The following is a 17,582-nucleotide window of genomic DNA, read 5'->3' as shown; positions in this document are numbered from 1 at the left end:
TGAGGTTATTGAAAAGAAGGGCAAAATGTGGATAACAACAGGAATAGTTCGAAGAGGAAAGCTCTACTGCACAATTGAAAAAACCTTGTTTTTGGCTGAAATAGGGGCACTACATCTGTGGATGTTGATGATACAACACTTTTCCTGAAAGATTTATATGAGAAGGTTGTAGAAGGAAAGAGTGGGTGCTGTTGGGTGACTTTTGAGGTTTACAGACACCTAAAGTCCCTTGGGTACATTGTTGGTCGGTATGGTGTCCCTTGGACCATGAAGAGTAATAATGGTTGTAACTCTGCTCTTCAAGGAACAACAAAAACCAGTGTAGTTTCAGACAGTGAATTGTTGAACAGGTTTTCCTTCATCAACCAACTTAAAAATTTGCAGGTTAGTGATTTGAGACCGGATTTTGAAGTTTACCTTCCTAACAGCAAGTTTAGAAAATCATCTCCTGGTGTCCAAGTTTTATGCTCTATGTAAATAGGGCTCATCCACAATCAAGAAATGAGATGGAAGAACTAGAGAGGAAGTGCAATGGCATTCCCTTAAAATTCTCTCATGTAGAGCATGGGCGAGTCAGTTTCTTTTCCACCAACATAGTGGAGCTTCCAGTCCTACCCTAACACGTACAAGTAGGTGAATTGGCAAGAAATGGGTAGGGAACGTTTGTTTGGATTGGGGATGCCCAGGTTTGGCTGTAATTTATAAATTAAAGCTTTCAGTTTTTTATTTTCTTGTGGGATTCAGTGAAGGGAAGCTATTGTAGTTAGAAGATCACCCCTCATCCCCTCCGTACCGCGCCCGCCATTCGTTCCCGTCTCTCTGATCTTCCTGCTGCTCACATAGATCGGATCGGAGAACAGACACTGCATAATTTTCGCAACTTTTCTTCCACAAATCCCTAATAATCCGTCATTAGGGCTTCCGAGGTGCTTACATGTCTGATCTCTGCAAATTCGGTGTTCTGATGGGCTGATTTGAGAGGGATGGTGGTATTTTAGCTTTTCTTTTTTGTTCAAAGTGATTAGGGAGACCTCTCAACATCTGAGGTTGATTTTGTATCTTCTTTTGAATCTGGTGGCTTTGATTAGGGTTCTTGATCTTCCAGCTTAGGGTTTCAAAGAGCATCGACCATGCCTTCGGTGCTCGGAGAATTCATCCACCGGCGTGAAACGACGATTCCCTCGGCGACCTCTTTCCATGGTGGTTCATGTTCTCATCGCCTGAAACAGCTTGAGAAATGGAATCGGCGTGGTAATTTGAGTTAACGTTCGGCCTAATAATGGTTATCTTGTTATTTTAGGGTTTCTTCTTCTTTTCTTCCCGTTTTCGGATCTGAACGAGATAAAAAGAATTAGAGATCTAGAAATCACTCATTGAACAATCACACTCCATTTCTTCTTAAATTGGTTGGGCCAGCACGATCTTTCAAGGAAGTTGGAATTTGTGGCTGTTTGGGTGGATCCAGGTTACCGTTTGGACTTCTCTCTCATATAAGAGACCTCTTTTCTTTTTTAACTTTAGAGGTAAACGTTCTCAATGATTATTCACAATATTATTCTCTTTGGATCCCAACGTGTCAATTGCTATGTTTGCTTTATTTTTATCATACTTTTCTAAAAATTATATTCCTGCTGTGCTTTGTGCTTTGATGTTGCCGTATTTAGATGAATTGTTTATATTAACGTGTAAAAATTTGTGATGTTTTAACCGAATAGCGTACCATTAACATGCTCGCGAGTCGCGATCTTATTGTGGTTAATTCTTCCTTTGTTTAATTCTCTTCACTCAGAGATAGGAAGACTAGATAGAGTTTAAAAAGAAAGAAGGAAGCAGAAAGACATCTGACATTTTAGAAAAAAACGAATGATCTCATTCAGTACATGCAGAGAACAGGAAGACATGCTGACATGCTCGCGATCTACTGCTCGACTGTTCCTTTTTGCTCCTTTCAGATCTTTTATTTGTCAATACTGACCCTGATCCCATTCCTCTGCCAGGAAATGAGCCCTGTTAAGTACTCATCATCCTTTTGGGTTTTGTGCAAATTCAGTAATAGTAACTATGACTATGAGCTCAATTACTTTAACAACTGGTTGTTTTGTCTGGCGATATGATTCTTGCTTTGGGTGCTAGAGTTGCTAGTTCAATTCTCACAGTGCCCTTTCAATGTTGTATTGCTAGAACATGGGCATGAAGGTGTAAAAGTTGCATCTAATCTGCACCTCGAACATCGGAGGCATGATTTGTGAAGAGATTTGAATATCTTAGGCGGCTACTTATTACCCTTCTTAAGGTCAAGGCAACTAGGCAAGGCCTCAGCTTGCTTCCCATTGTAAACTTTCTCAAAAAATGATGTGGTTTGCATTGCGGAATTCTATAGCAGTTCAAGTTTTTATGTTTAATTATATCATCCTTGTTTTCTTTTCAGCACATTTTGGTATTCCCTTAAATGCAACTGCATGATGAAATTCACTATTCCATGCCTTTTTTTTTTTCCGCAGCATTGTCCAATTTTCTTAGCAGTGTTCAGATGCACTTTTCTTTCATTTAACTGTACCCACCGTAGACTGTATCTGTGGAACAAAATTATCTTTTATGTTAATTTCTCTTTTAATGCCCTGATTCTTATGTCAAGTATTTTTCCCCAATTTACTCGGGCAATTAGAATGACTTGTCTCTGTGAGTGTAATGTATTTTTGTGCCTGTTGCATGCATAGATGCATAATTGTAAATTTTAGTCCTGTACGTCATAACAGCCACCATCGTTGTCTTAATCATGTTTATGCCATTGGATTGGATGATACATTTCAATAGGGGTGGGCCGGGGGGTGTATAATATTGTTGTTGGCTCGTTTTTCATTGGATTATGTCTTAGTGAATTATATAGATTTTTGTTTCCCTAATATGAGTCCTTTTGGCAGTTCTATCATCCTAGTACCTTGTATTATTGATGGATGTAGCGGAGAGTGGAAATTCAGCTTCTAAATATGTGGATAATCTTCTTGAACTAGAGAAATCATGTTTGAATCTTAACCAATGCCCTTATGGTAGCATGGAAAACAATTTGGTAGAGGAACTTGAAAATGCACCTGGGGTCTTACATAACGATGATCAAGAACTGGTACCAGACAGCGGTCCACTTTTAGGTGGGGATGATGAGATATACCATGCAGATGGCAAAACGTGGGGGGAGTTGAAAATACACCAGCTCCAATCCTCAATTTCAACGACCCAGAAGGGTTTGACAAGATTTGCAACTTTTCCATGTTCTGGAATGACATGTGCTGCATCTATGAATGGGAGAGAGGAAATACCTGCGCAAAGTTCTACATCGTCTGGGAATCCAACCTGTACTCGTTCTATATCTCTGCCCGTAAGTATCCCACCTACCTAGTGTCCTACTAGTCTGTGTGCGTTGAAGTCATTCAAGTTTATACAACTAATCCCCAACTTGTTGACTTGTATGCTTTTTTGCATATGGGTCTCTCTATTCAAGAGGAGGGATTTGTTAGGAGATCTTTTTTTTTTTTTTTTTGCTTCCACTTTTTGCACCACCATTAAAGTTTATTGTTTCACAAGCTTGATTCTTGTTGTTGCATTGCGTAATACAAGTGCGTGTATCAACTTCATTGTGCTTATTGCAAACCATCTGATACTTCTGAGTCACAAGGTTTGGACAAGTACCCTCATATTTACCAAGATAAAGAATGTTGGGTGTAATCATCAAGAGTTTGACTTTTTGTCTACATCGTTGGAAGTTAAAACTTTAGTGCTAAAATAGTTTGTGAATTTTTCTTCCTATGTTTCGTTTCTCAGTACTTAAAAGAGTGTTTGGATCTGTTACCAACAAACACTCCCAACTCTGTCCTAACAAGCCAATATGGTGGTACAATGGGAACATCTCCCATGGCAACTGGCCAGGGAGATGTTGCAGTGTCCTGTTCGAACAGTGTTGAGAGCGTTTTGACCCCAACTCTATTTTGTTTTGATCCTCACCACCTATGAGGCAGAAACTCCCAACTGAATATGTCTGATTACTGTAGTAAATACTACGATGAAAGGGCGTCCCTGATATTTGATCGGAATAAGTGAGACTTCACCTGGTTTCTTAAGATGTGAAAAGTTGATTCCTTAATTACGACGTTTTGCCAAGCTTTGTTCCCCAGTGTGAAGTGTATTACCAGTGATGAGTTACTTGCTTTGGTTGGTTAATTCCTTACAATATCCTTTTGTTTTCCTGTTCCATGTGCTTTCTCCTCTCAGACTCCTTTGAAGCTTGTGTCTGCAATGAAAGGTAGCCGCGAGAAGCAGGGGATGCCTTTGAAGAAGTTGAATGTGACATGGGCTCCCGATGTCTATGATCCACCTGCGACGTCCCTATCTCACACAGTGAAGAGTCACAACCAACATCGTTCCAGAGGGAATAAGAAGAATGGCAAACACAAGCACAAGAGCAAATCTTCTCGGGGTAGCGGCAGTGACAAGAAGCCGTCACGCAAAGTTGTCTCAAGCGCGGATACACGTTCGAAGTTGCCGACTAGCAGTGAAAGATTACTCATAGGTGGTCTGAGGCAGTCGACTGTGGAGACGGTAGATTTCGCTACAACTGGTCAGGACACCAAGTGCGGCAGTAGCTTCCTGAGGACGTCGCTAGCTAAGATGCACATTTCAGTCGCGGAGGCTACATAAAAAAGGGCACCCAAGTTCTGTTTCCCTATGCGGATCTATGTAAATATATATAAACAATTATAGTTTGGGCGACTATGCTTTTCTTCACTGGTTGTTATCATAACTATTTGCTAATACTCGCCCCTACACCATTTTGGTTGTGGATGGTGAATTGGTGAATTCATTCTGTAAGATCATAATGGTAGAACACTAGAACTCAGATAGGCTATGTCGTTTTTCGACCAAAGTTTGATCTTTGCTCGGTTACAAGGGTTTATTGTGTTGTAAAATTTCGTTTCGTATGTATGATGCATCTCTTTCGTCCTTTACATGGGATGGGGTTATTGTTTTGTAGGTTTTCGTTTAGCATGCATCTCCAATTCACAGCTAGTCTGAAAAGGGAATTGAGATCTCCTCACTGAGTGCGCTTTACACAGACCTCACAGCCACATCATGAATAATAATTAATGCAAGTAGAGGTTCCCGATGTGCGGTTCGGACAGGCCGTGAGGTCAGTCTGACGCACGCTGTGTAAGGAGATCTGGACTCCTAAAAGGGTGGCTCAGGGGGTGGTTTGTTCTTCCATCCATGCTCTGTTTACGTAGAATCTAACTGCACATTGGAAATTGTGTGCATATAACAGCATCCATCGGAAATAACTCTTGTACATGCATGTTAAACTTCGCAATGTGCGATTGGATTCTCATTTCAGATTGCGGCTGGAGTTTTTTGCTTGCAGAAAATCCTGATCAGTAATGTGATGGGTTTCATTTTCGCTAGAGATTCCGCAAATAAGCGTATCTTCATTTTCAACCATTTGTCATTTCCGAGCATTATCTAATGTATTTATAAGAGACGAAATCGTCCGTATGATCAAATCTAATTTTTGTATGCATCTCCTCCTGATTCCTGAGCAACACCTCTCCACTCTTTTGAATGCATTGCCATTTACCTGCAATGATGCTTGTACAATAGTTACTTCACTATGCTCCGTGATTTACGACTAGTGCATCTTATTTTATTATTATAACGCATCTTTTGCTATTTTCCCTTTTTAGGTAAATCATCTTTTGCGACCCATGCCCAGAATATCTTAACCAAAACATGAGCGCGTGGCCACAGTGAAAAGGCCATAACGTTTTCAAGAATGACCAACTTTACGATGTCACAAGTCGTATTAAAAAATATGATCACCCTTGTGATGTTGTAACGAGATTTACTGCACCTTTTCGAGCATTACTTGTGTTTTCATATTATTTTTTACACACGTAATAGAGTCAGACTGAATCAAGTGCAGCAAATCCCGACCAATTAATATTAGCCTCAAATAATACATCAAAGATTTCGACCTCAGAAACGAAAGTTTTCGTCAAAATCTTCATTTGGAGATTCAGTAAATGCTACATGACTTACTGGTTGGTTATGACTTATGAGAGGTTAGTACTGTTGCCTGGGAAATATAGGGTCTAGTCAACGGTCTTTCTGAGCTACAGATTCATGAATCCTGGGTCATGGTGTGCGAAAGAGCACTCTTGGAGTTTCACCTTGAAGATTGAAGATAACGAGTAAAGATGCGGAGCTTGTAGTTGTTTGAATGGGATCCACCTGTGAACTTGATTTAGGTTTTAACCCTAGAGATAAGGAGCAGCAAACAAATCTGCAGGCTATTAACCAGACAATTAGAATAGGATTAGAGGCTTACCGAGAACGAACAGATACCGATCAATCATCAATCGTTAGTCACGGGGATAATTGCATCCCTGGGATCTGCTGATACCAAGAAGCTATTCATTATTCTTCCAAGTTCATACTCCATAAATAGTGTAAAAACAAGGTAGATCTAAGGTAAACTTCATAATCCTCTTCAGTTTTCCTCTCTGGTCCTTCCACTGTCACTGACACCGTCATAGTCCTCATGTGGCAGTACTTTTCGTTAATTTTGACGTAGTCGTGACTTAAATCGTAGCCTTAAGCCTTCCCGGATCCTTGGGCTCTTCAATTTAATTTATTCTTCCACGTCGATATATAGTGACGAGACAAAGTAGTCTTGGTTAAACTTCACAATCCTCTCTTTGATTTTCCTCTCCGGTCCTTCCACTGTCAGTGACACCATCATAATCCTTATGTGGTGTACTCTGCGTTAATTTTGACGTAGTCGTAACTTAAATCACAGCCCCAAGCCTTCCCGGATCCTTGCCCTGTTCCTGTTGACGAAAGATAATACAAAATAAGAACCTTGGGTAAGAGTTATTCATCAAAAATAAACTATCCAGCATAATTAAAAATGAATACATGTCTAATACATTCTTTAAAATATGGAATGATAATTTATCATATCTTTTGCATGTAAATGTATGTATAATCTATTAAAAATATATACATTAACAGATAATAATATTTTTATATTTACGAAAATATCTTAAAGATGACAAATCCTCGTGTTTTTATCCTGTATAATTACATAAACATATTATCTCTTTATGAAAAACTCCTATATTTTTCCATATTTTTAAAATATTCAGCATCTAATACTTTTTAGTAGGGGTTCAACTATGATATGGAAAGGATATGGTATCTGAAAATTTCTGGTCCCAGACCTATGTTATTTACAAGCACGCATTAGGCCCATACTGCATTCTTATTTTTTGTATTTCATTTCCATCACTGATAAAAAAAAATATATTTTTTTTATGATGGGTATATAATATTACAGATTTTCATTTCTATGTTCTGTAAGATTTTTGTATTTTTATCTGTTTTACAAATTTTCATTTTTTTATTATGACATCATGGGTTTAGCCATTTAATCCATACGATTGAACCATTGTGGCTTGACTTGGATGAAAAAACGACTTTGATGCCATTAAATTTTAAATTTTGTAATATATTTCCATTTCGATCAATTTGTATTATATTTCCATCACTAATAAAAATAGTTCTTATTTAACACACTTATTTTTGTTTAATATGATGAATAAAAATGTCCAAAATTTTCTACAGTTTTTCTTTTGTATTTTTATATGTATTTTTATGTTTATTATCTAATCATGGCATTGGCCCATTTGACCCAGGTTCAACTACTGACCCACCACCTAGATGGGAAAATAATTTCATTTTCGGGTCACTTTTAAATTTTGTATTCCATTTCCATTTTCAATAGAATACTTTTTTTTTTTTTTTGTTTATAGGATGAATATATAATGGGTTCAACTATGATGGTTGAAAGACATGATACTGGAAAAATTTACAACTAATCAACCAGCTTCATAAAGGCGGTGGTAACCAATCAGGTGGGTTTTCATCAAAATTAACAGGGGGTTTTGATTGGCCAAAGCCTTTGTGGTATCATGTCTTTCTGGCATCATAGATTTTTCCATATATAATATTAAATGTCCTTACATGTTTCTACAAAATTTGTAATAGCTCTAGCTAGCTTAAATTTTTATAATTTAATTATGACATCATGGGTTGAGTCGGTTGACCCATTTGGCCTGGATGGAAAATGGTTTTATTTCTGTGTTCATTTCTACCATCAATAAAAATAAATCTTCTTTATGACAGTTTTTTTTAATTTTTCATTTTGTTTAATATGATTAATGTATAATATTAAAGGTGTGCCCAACTTTTTATAAATTCTATATTTTTCTATAATTTGGTGTGTTTCTGTCTATTTTAAATTTTTATTATTTAATTATGGCACATGGGCTGTCCTAGATGATTGAACTGCTAACCTGGTACCTAGACAAAAAAATCAAATTTGGTTCCAAGTTTTAAATTTTGCAATACATTTTTTGATCAATATAAATTTTGCAACACATTTCCATCATTAATAAAAATAATTCTAATTTACACCTGTTTTGTATAATGTGATGAATATATAATATTAGAGACATGCTGTACTGTTATTTTACAAAATGTCTATGTTTTTTGTACTTCTATCTATTTTTCAATTTGCCTAATATTGCCAGCTAGCAGATCAGCCCATTTTGTTTTGTCTAAGTTTTGTTTTCTGGCTAGTTTTAAATTTTGTATCCCATCTCCATCATTAATAAGTTATATATCATGCTTATCTTTGTTTAATATGTTGAATATATAATATTTTAATATTAGTGATATGCCAGCATTTTTTACAAAAATGTTTGTATTTCTATCTTTTTTAATTTTATTTAACTATGACATCATGGGTTAGCCAATTTGACTCAGATGGTTCAACCACTAACCCGCTATCTAAATGGAAAGGCAATTTCATTTTTAAGTTGGTTTTAAAAACATAGGTTTTTATACCATTAAAGTTATGGGTTATAGAGGTATTTTATTCAATAATAAGTCCCAGACCCATTCACAGTATATATTCAACATAGAAGCATTAATTAAGCTCAATGCTGGTACATCACACTGTCAACTATCATATCTTGAGTGCACGTCTTAACACCAGAAAATTGCCTAGAATTTACCCTAAAATATATTGAAGAGATGGCATCCTTAGAAATGTTTCAACATGTTTTTTTTTCAAAAAAAAAAAGTATTCGACATGTGCATGAATTTGAAACATGCTTACCGACAGAAATGTGAATTCCAACCGTACCATGGGTCTTACCAGCATTCTTCAGATAATCACTAGCTGCATTCCTGAAAAGGCTCCATATATCAAGAAAGAACAATGAAAGAATCGGAGAAAATGCAGTAGGGAAAAGAGCTAAGTTCCATTGCTTGTAGATATGAATGTGTGGAATTCCTCTCATTGTTTACAAACTAGATATTGTAATGAATACTGTGAAAATTGCTAAACAAGTCCAAAAATCAGTTATTGTGATGCTAGAGTATTATAGGGGTGTAAATGAATACCGTGGAAATTTCTAAACAAGTCCAAAAACCAGTTATTGTAATGATTAATGAATACCATGGAAATTGTTAATACCTTGTGCTAAGCCTGGCCAACTATGATGCCAAGGAATTCGCACCGACTCCCCCAAAGCATGCCCCACAGCACATCTAACTGTGCATAGGGAACATCTCCCCATGACAAGTACAGCAGACGTTCCCAAAGCACACTGAGGTGTGCTGTGGGGTGCATGTGGGATGCACTCTATGGAGAACCAATCCGAACTTGATGCCAAAATAAGGATATAGGGGTGTAAATGGATTGAACTTGAATTGAATCAACCAATATCTGAATTCAAATATTTGATTTGATTTGAATTCAACAAAATGATTACTTTAGGAAATTAATATATAATACGAATACTTTATGTATATAAAATATATAAATTATTTATATAACTTAAATAGTATATATGTACATTACCTAAAATGTTTAAATATTTAATATATTATATAATTGACCAGATTTGGATATTTATTGAATTGAATAAAGTCACAATCTGAATTCAACTCGATTATGTTGAATATCAAATTCGAAATCGGATTTCTGGATACTGTTGACACCCCAATATGGGTATGGACACAAGATATTGATATGGGAATGGGGATATGACTCCATTTCCTAAAATCCTGGATACAGACGTGGACAAGGACATCCCATGTAATATGTACATATTATGCATTTATTTTTTCCTAAAACAAGTACATTAGGAACAAAAAAATTAAAAATAAGTAGAACTAAAGTAGAATAAATGCAATGTAAGTTTAATAATAGTGGGAATGTAAACCAGTATTTAGGATTGGAGACCAAGAGATAGCTCAACTTAACCTATTCCTTTATTTTGAGTCAATAATTCATAACAAAGGGGAGATCGAGTTAGATGTCACTCATAGAATTAGAGCAAGATTGCCAAAATGGAGGGGTGCATTTGGAGAATACCAATTTGGCTAAAAGGAAGTTTCTGTAAAACAGTTCAGAGGTTAAGCTTAACCTTGTCCTAGTTGGGTATCTTCTGAAGCAGGGTTCATAAAGCTAAATTTTGATGGAAGCAGCCTTAGCAATCCAAGGCTTTCAAGAATAGGGGGTTTGTTTAGGAATTAGAAATGCAGAAGGGCATACAATTGCTTTATATTCAAGTCCTGTAGGAGTGGGGGACTCCATACATGCTTTATATTCAGGCCTTCAAGTATTGCAAGGAGCACTGCTTGCTAGAAAGCTGAACGTGGACAGATTGATAATTGAGGGGTACTCAAAGCTGGTAGTTGGATGGCTGACAAATTGACCAATGGGATAGCTAATTACTTAGCTAAGCATGGGGTGTATAGGGAGCACTTGTTTTGGGCTCAATTTTAATCTGTGCATTGTAATTGAGGCTGCATCTCACACCTCTCTATGGGAAAACTCTTTTTTTTTTTTTTTTTTTTGTATTCCTATGGGAAAATTCATTGTATAACTACTATTTGATTTTATTAACAAAACTCTTTACTTATAAAAAAATCTGTAAAACGGCTGTAACGCCAGCTATGTTGTATGGAGCAGAGTGTCATGTACAAAAAAAAAGCATGGCAGATAGGTGGACGAGTGGTATAACAAGAAAGGATAGGGTCAAAAATGAAGGTCATATGAAGGAACCTAGAAGTAGCTCAAATGGATGATAAAATGAAAGCAAACTGAGGTGGTTTGGTCACATGCAAAGAAGACCATCTACAGGCAACTTTTTTTAGTATAATTTGTTAAAAGACACCATGATACATATTTTAAAAGTATCAGTGTATAACATACATCTAGAAGTTACTTTTTTTTCCCTTTTCAAAAAAACGTAACTTGTAAAAAAAGACTATACATCTAGAAGTATCCATGCAGTATCCAGTATTGTATCTGAATCTGACATTGGTATGTTAACATGTATAGGTATCTGAGTATTATAGCTGGCCAAGCACCACTAGATTAACATCCCCAAATTGCATATGTAGCCGCCATAAGTGAAGTTGGTTCCCGATTTAGTGTTTTGATATACTAGAAAGATTCAATTTTGAAAAGAAAACAACTAAAAGAAATATTGAAATCTAGTACCTTATTTCTGGTTGCTCATAGATAACTTTGCTATGAAACATAGCTATCTCACCTGTCGAAAGGAAGGGGTTGCCCACCATCCATGAGCAGAATATCTCCAAGTGATATGCGAAGCTTATTTGGCTGGAAAGGAATCCCTGAATAGCCAGCAGCACAAGCAATGCGTCCCCAGTTTGGGTCTCTGCCATATACTGCTGCCTAAAGAGAAACAGAAATAAGAGAGATGGCTTGATTAATAGTTCATACATCATACTAGATACATTACCAATTAGGATGTTACATGTTGAGAGAGCGGATACCTTGGTAAGTGAAGAAGATGCTACCGAGCGTGCAATTTTTGCTGCTTCAGCCTCATTGTTGGTGCCAGTTACCGTGACCTACACACTTATTAAGATTTCATTAGAAAGATGGTACATTGTTTTGAAAAAATATGATGTAATGGACCCTGGTACTAAATTTATCTTCTTATCTTCATAACATATGGTTAGAAAGTCTACACCTTATTGAGAAGAAACATGCTGGACTCGGGTAAAAAAACCCTAATTTCATAACATCTGCATCATTCACTATCCCCTACTTAGAGGTGTAAAAGGGCCGTGGACCTGGCCAAAGTTATTTATTTAAAAAATTGAAAAAAACTTAAAATTTTAATATTATATGAATTTTGATGTATACAATTGCTTATATATACATTAATTAAATAAAATAGTATAATAAATTGAAAAAAATTGTTTATTTTACTAATATATTATATACTATATATTATTATATAATTATAATTTAAATAATATATTATATATTATATATAAAATATATAAATATAAAATATATATGGGCCGTGTCGGGCTGGCCAGCTGACTTGAAACCCCAAGCCTGGCATGGCCCATACAAATCGTGCCGGGCTGCGGGTGGCACGACCCAATTTACACCTCTACCCCTACTTGAACTTTGAATTTAGTGGGCCACCTCTTGAACAGAGTGTTGCTCAAAATCAGGTTTTATAGGGGTATCATAACTTTGTTACCTGGATAACTGAATCTAAAATGTAGAGGGCTACAAAATCCAGGTAAACAATTGCGAAGTAGTCTGTATATTGGAAAATTTTCTTTCAGTGTGTATATGGGACGGTCCACTGATAGGCTATGATACTCGTATACTTGTCTCAGATATGACACTAATCAGATGCATTACCAGATACTGCATGGATGCTTTCTAGATGTACTTAATAGCATTAACACTTTTAACATATGTAAAATGGGGTGTGTTTTTAACAAATTATATCATAAAAGATTTATATTTGCTTGAGATTTAATCAGAACACAAGTCTTGAGAAATGATATTTAGCATAAAAAACTAGATATAAACACATAGTAGAAACATATTATATAGATACCCATATCCATATATCCCTGTTTCCTACATCCATGTCAGTGTTTGTGTCTGTATCTTTATCAGGGCATTAACACCTATATGACTGCCAGGATGTAAGAGTCTATTGAGAAACATGTTGAGTTCATTTCTGAAGGTAGACCATTACAGACATGCAAATAGTTGCAAAAGACACAATAGTTACTACATCCAACGCTTGAATTTCCTTTATAGATAGAAGAGCTTCAAGAATTTAACTTTGCAGTCCAATAACGAATGAATGTATTCTGTTATTTGTTCAAACTATGCTTGTTCTGACCATAACATAGTTTCACTCTATGTCCGAAGGAATCAGAGAAGATACTGCCTCATTTATCAAAGTTGAAAATTATACAATACCTCAATTAGACAAGTTGCACCTTCTCCATCCCATGCTATAGATTTTGCAAGACCCTGCATTACCTGAAAAAGGAAATATTGTCTCATTTAAATTATTGCCCTTCAAAATCTTGCAAATTCTAGATTACCGTTATTTTCACAATCAGCACCCAAGGCAATTTGGGTTCAACTACATGAATACCATCATTGACTAAGATATTTTGAATATTCAATTCATCACATGGGAGCATGCATTGTTTTAAAAGGCTTAAGCCTTGAGGCATGATGCATATGCCTTGACACAAGACAGATTTTGCCTCAAGGCTAAAGCTTCGCATCAAAATTTTGAAGCTTGAACCTTTGTCAGAATGGGACCTAAGCCTCAACCCTCAAGACGTGAGGCATAACTTGAGGCGTACAAAGGTGTAAGCCTCAACTATCAATGATTATTTAGTGATTTAGTGCAAAAAATATAGATTTTATGCATTTTTGTAGTTCAGATTCAGAATATATGGGAGAAGCACATCAATAATTGTGGGCCAAATAAAGAGTAGAAATGAAAAATCAACAGGGCTAATCAAATTCTTAGTTTCTCTTGAATAAATCAAGTAGGATTTTTTTCTTATTATCATAAATCTAACATCCCAAGTATGTTAATTTTCTAATTTCTTTGCCTAATGGATTTATTCTTTTATTGAACTTTTTGCATAGGTCAAATCAACTAAGTTGTTTACATTCTTCTAAATTGTTGGATCACCACAAATATAATATCAATTATATGGATGATTCTTCATATGTTTGCTTTCTTTTAAATTGGTCATTTGAATCATTTGAGAACTTTGCATTTTGAAACATGAAATGTAAAATGTTTATAATTATTAGTTATAAAATTTTATTTTATGGATATTTGTACCTTCTATCATTCTAAATTGGTATATTATATGCTATTTTTATCATTTATAAACTTATAATTATTTTTTTCTTAATTTTTGAGGCTGCCCTGAGGTTTATGCTTCACCTTTTTGGGCTATTACACCTCAACTATGCCATTGACTTTTTAAAACCTTGGAGTGTTCAGGTTAACCAGTGTCAACATGCTTCAGGTTTGAGAATTGAATCAACCCGTGAACAGCCCTAGTTCAAGGTATCAATACCCTTGATATGCAAATTTTGTGTATTGAGAGTTTCAGCTCAACAAAACAATTTTTTTTTTTTTTAATATTTTGGTCTAACAATTTGACAAGAGACCTTGAAGATCCTTGAAGGGAATGGAGTTCGTGCAGGCAGGTCAGTGGAGGAGATCCTTGAAGATAGAAGCAAAAAATTTCCTGTTCGAAGAGATGAGAATCAAGGGGAAGGTAAGCCTGAAGGTAAGGGAAGCGAAAAAGGGTACAGTATTGCTGGAAGGATTAGAAGTGATCGAGTGGCTAAGAGAGTTCATAGCTGGAGCCTGTTCAAAAGGTAAGCAGATAAACTGGCAGGATTTTAGTACATTAGAAGGGAGAAGATATATTGTTGAATGTAAGACGAATAGAAAAGGCTTCTTCATAGCTCTGGCTGAATTTTTTGGCAAGGGACGAAGGCAACTGGTGTGTCTACCAGCAGGAAAACAGAGCCAAGGATGGGGGGAAGTTGACTGGTTGCTCAAAGAGTTTTTAGCTCAAAGAGTGGCAAATTATAAAAAAGCCTCCATCAGGGAGGAGAAGGCATATCTCAGCAACAGCAGGGTAGAACAAGGGCCAGTGGTCATGGCAAAAACAAAAGGCCAATGCAGAATGGTGGGAGGTCTAGAGAGGGAAGAGTGGGATAGTAAGTTTGTGATACAAGCCAAGGAAAAGGTTAATGATTGGAGGAGGGTAGCTGACTTACTGGCAACCAGGTTGAAGCTGAAGAGTGTCTTCATAGTAACCCCCTTCGATAACTGTAAAGCCCTCCTAGATCCAGTAGAGAATGAAATGGAAATATCAGCTATCAATATTCAGGCTGATTTCGGATCATTCACAGTCTTTAAATGGAAACCAACATCCAACTCCAAGGATTTATTTGTCGAAGATGGTGTGGTGGTGCGTGTAATAGGCTTGCCATTTCATCTGTGGAAACAAGAAGTAGCAGAGTCTATAGCAGTATTGTGTGGAGGAATCTTGAAAGGAGTTTTCTGGGGTGATCTTTATTCAGTAGCAATCCTGCTAAGTGGTGTGAAGCTGGAAGACATTCCACGAAAGGTAGAGGTATGAACAGAGGGGAGTTTTGTCTCTGTGTGGCTAGCATCCTCCATTGAAGCAGGGCTGTGGAAGGAGGCTCGTATGGTAGGAGGGGAGGAGGAAGAAGAAGCATTACATGGACTTGTGAGATTGGTTAATTCAAATGGGAAGGAATGTTTCGCTAAAAAGGGCCAACAAATTCTGGGATGCCAAAAAGCTTTGGGGGAGATGGAAGGTCAAACCTGTAAAAAACAAGAAAAGGCTATGACAAATGACAGATCTTTTGTGCAGGTGGTGTTAGGGGAAATTGACAAAAATATACCAATGTCTAAAGGGAGAGGGCTGAACCAGCAACCTCAGACAGGGAGGGTTGCTGGTTCGACCATTAAAACAGGGGGGCATGACTTGTTAAGAGGTCACGTGGGAGGAAAATACTTAGAAAATGGGCCCAGTCGAGTGGATCCCTTTTCTGGTGGGTCGGAGAAGGCAACTCAAGTAAAGGTTTTAAAGCTGGGTTCTTATATTACAAGTTTTGAACCCAAGGCCCATTACAAGACAGATGGGCCAAAGCACCCTTTAAGTAAGCACGTGACTGGGAAGAGGGATGAGCTGATAGACGAGATTAAGCGTCTATCTTCTTCTACCCCGAATCCCTCCTTTCGGTCGAACAGTTCAGGCGCAAAATCCAAGACTCTCAGTCTCGAGGCTCTCTACAATGGGTCCCATCCAACCTGGTGAACCGTCTCTCACCAGATAGGCGCAACCCGAGATACTTGAAGCCTAGTGATTTGAACAGAACAGGGTTTGAAGATTGGTAGAGTGAACAAAACAGCAGTGGCGATTCTGATAGAGATGAAACTACAAGTTTGGGAAGTCTGTCTCCGAAAAGCAACAATGATTTACTTGAAATAGAAAGTTTGCATACAGAGCTGTTATTTTTAGAAGAAGAGATTGAAGAGGCAGGTGGTGGGAAGACTAGAAATGGCAAAGAAAATGGTCCTAAAGCTGTGAAAACTCCTCTTCCCTTCGTCGAGGGAGCTGACCCCAAGTCTAATGAATTACAGGATGTTGGTGGAGAGGGACAAGAATCGACCATGAGGGAAGATGTGGGTATTCTAGTGTCAGAAACACAGAGAAAGGATTTCCAAGTGGGTAGGTCGTCAGGAAGTGATTCTTTCACAATGTCTACTTCACAACTTTGTCCAAAAAGGGGAAAAGCCTTAAAACCATTTGTCGTCTGTCAGCAACTAAATTCCAGTGGTTCTAGTCCTACCCCCGCCCTACCAGGTATGGGTGTCAATTATTTTTTAGGTACTGACTTGTGTGCTATGCCTGTAACAGATATGCCAGCTTCCCATCCAGGAGGTTCTGATGCAGGAGAGAGGGTGATAGTGGAAGGAAGTAGTAAGGGGGAGGCAGACAGAATTTGGGAGTTGATCTGTACAATGATGGAGGAACTAAAAAAAAAAAGGAAGGATTCTTAGAGAGATGCTGTAGCCAAAATAAGCGCGAGCAGGGTAAAATTCTTCCTCGGACATTGGCTGGAAAGGGTGGAGAAAAGAAAGAGGATGATTGTTGTATTAGGAAGGGGGGAAAAAGGAACAAAGAAGAAAAAAAAAAAAGATCTAAAGTGGAAAGGCCAATCTTAAACATTGGGGGAGATTTAGAATTTAGTGGTAGAGGGGATAGGAGGAAGGGCCTAAAATGAGGAGATTATGGCCTTTTCATGGGTGTTTTTGCTATTTTGTCTCAATGAAAATTATTAGCTGGAATGTAAGAGGGTTAAGAAGTGCAAGAAAGAGAAGGGTGATCAAAGACCTACTCCAAAGGGAAAAACCCGATATTGTGCTGTTACAAGAATCCAAAATGATGGAATTAGATGGGAGATGGGTGAGGAGTTTTTGGAGGTCTAGAGGTTTAGGTTGGAGCTCGTCTCCTTCTTGGGGAGCCTCGGGGGGGATCGTAACACTGTGGAGGGAGGATGTGGTGGAAGTAGTGGAAGAATTGATAGG

The 17,582-nt window shown here is 37.3% G+C and overlaps 2 protein-coding genes across 31 annotated transcripts in view; one reads left to right on the top strand and one right to left on the bottom strand.

The window, feature by feature from the left end:
- Nucleotides 1–766: 766 nt before the first annotated feature.
- On the top strand, nt 767–4,997 carry LOC148868142 (uncharacterized). 30 transcript variants are annotated; one of them, XM_088972824.1, is made up of 7 exons: nt 786–986; nt 1,089–1,251; nt 1,417–1,523; nt 1,887–2,009; nt 2,182–2,307; nt 2,922–3,373; nt 4,264–4,997. In XM_088972824.1, exons 6-7 carry the CDS (start codon nt 2,951–2,953, stop codon nt 4,687–4,689), a joined length of 849 nt encoding a protein of 282 aa, XP_088828950.1. In that variant the 5' UTR covers nt 786–986; nt 1,089–1,251; nt 1,417–1,523; nt 1,887–2,009; nt 2,182–2,307; nt 2,922–2,950; the 3' UTR covers nt 4,690–4,997. The 30 variants fall into 30 exon arrangements, with proteins under 30 accessions (XP_088828959.1, XP_088828932.1, XP_088828930.1 ...); XM_088972818.1 differs by having other exon boundaries at nt 1,790–2,009; XM_088972814.1 differs by having other exon boundaries at nt 786–989; nt 1,790–2,009.
- Nucleotides 4,998–6,326: 1,329 nt separating this feature from the next.
- Nucleotides 6,327–17,582, bottom strand: part of LOC148868141 (arginine biosynthesis protein ArgJ family) — a 60,705-nt gene continuing 49,449 nt past the window's right edge. The window contains exons 13-17 of the mRNA XM_088969129.1: nt 13,391–13,453; nt 11,923–12,000; nt 11,676–11,821; nt 9,227–9,297; nt 6,327–6,872 (exon numbers count right to left, since the gene is read on the bottom strand). Coding sequence (XP_088825255.1) covers nt 6,790–6,872; nt 9,227–9,297; nt 11,676–11,821; nt 11,923–12,000; nt 13,391–13,453 — 441 coding nt within the window. The 3' untranslated portion in view covers nt 6,327–6,789. The remainder of the gene's footprint in view (nt 6,873–9,226; nt 9,298–11,675; nt 11,822–11,922; nt 12,001–13,390; nt 13,454–17,582) is intronic.

The sequence above is a fragment of the Nelumbo lutea genome, chromosome 2 (assembly GCF_056320005.1).
Source record: "Nelumbo lutea isolate HS-2025 chromosome 2, American lotus-T2T, whole genome shotgun sequence".
Taxonomy (NCBI): domain Eukaryota; kingdom Viridiplantae; phylum Streptophyta; class Magnoliopsida; order Proteales; family Nelumbonaceae; genus Nelumbo; species Nelumbo lutea.
Note: the sequence above shows the minus strand (reverse complement) of the source record. Positions and strands in the feature narration are given on the sequence as shown.

Bases quoted from the DNA above. Each gene is read 5' to 3' on its own strand.
- LOC148868142 (XM_088972833.1), top strand. From the start codon at position 2,951: ATGGATGTAGCGGAGAGTGGAAATTCAGCTTCTAAATATGTGGATAAT. The intron at 3,374-4,263 runs GTAAGTATCCCA...TTCTCCTCTCAG, and splicing joins CTCGTTCTATATCTCTGCCC to ACTCCTTTGAAGCTTGTGTC.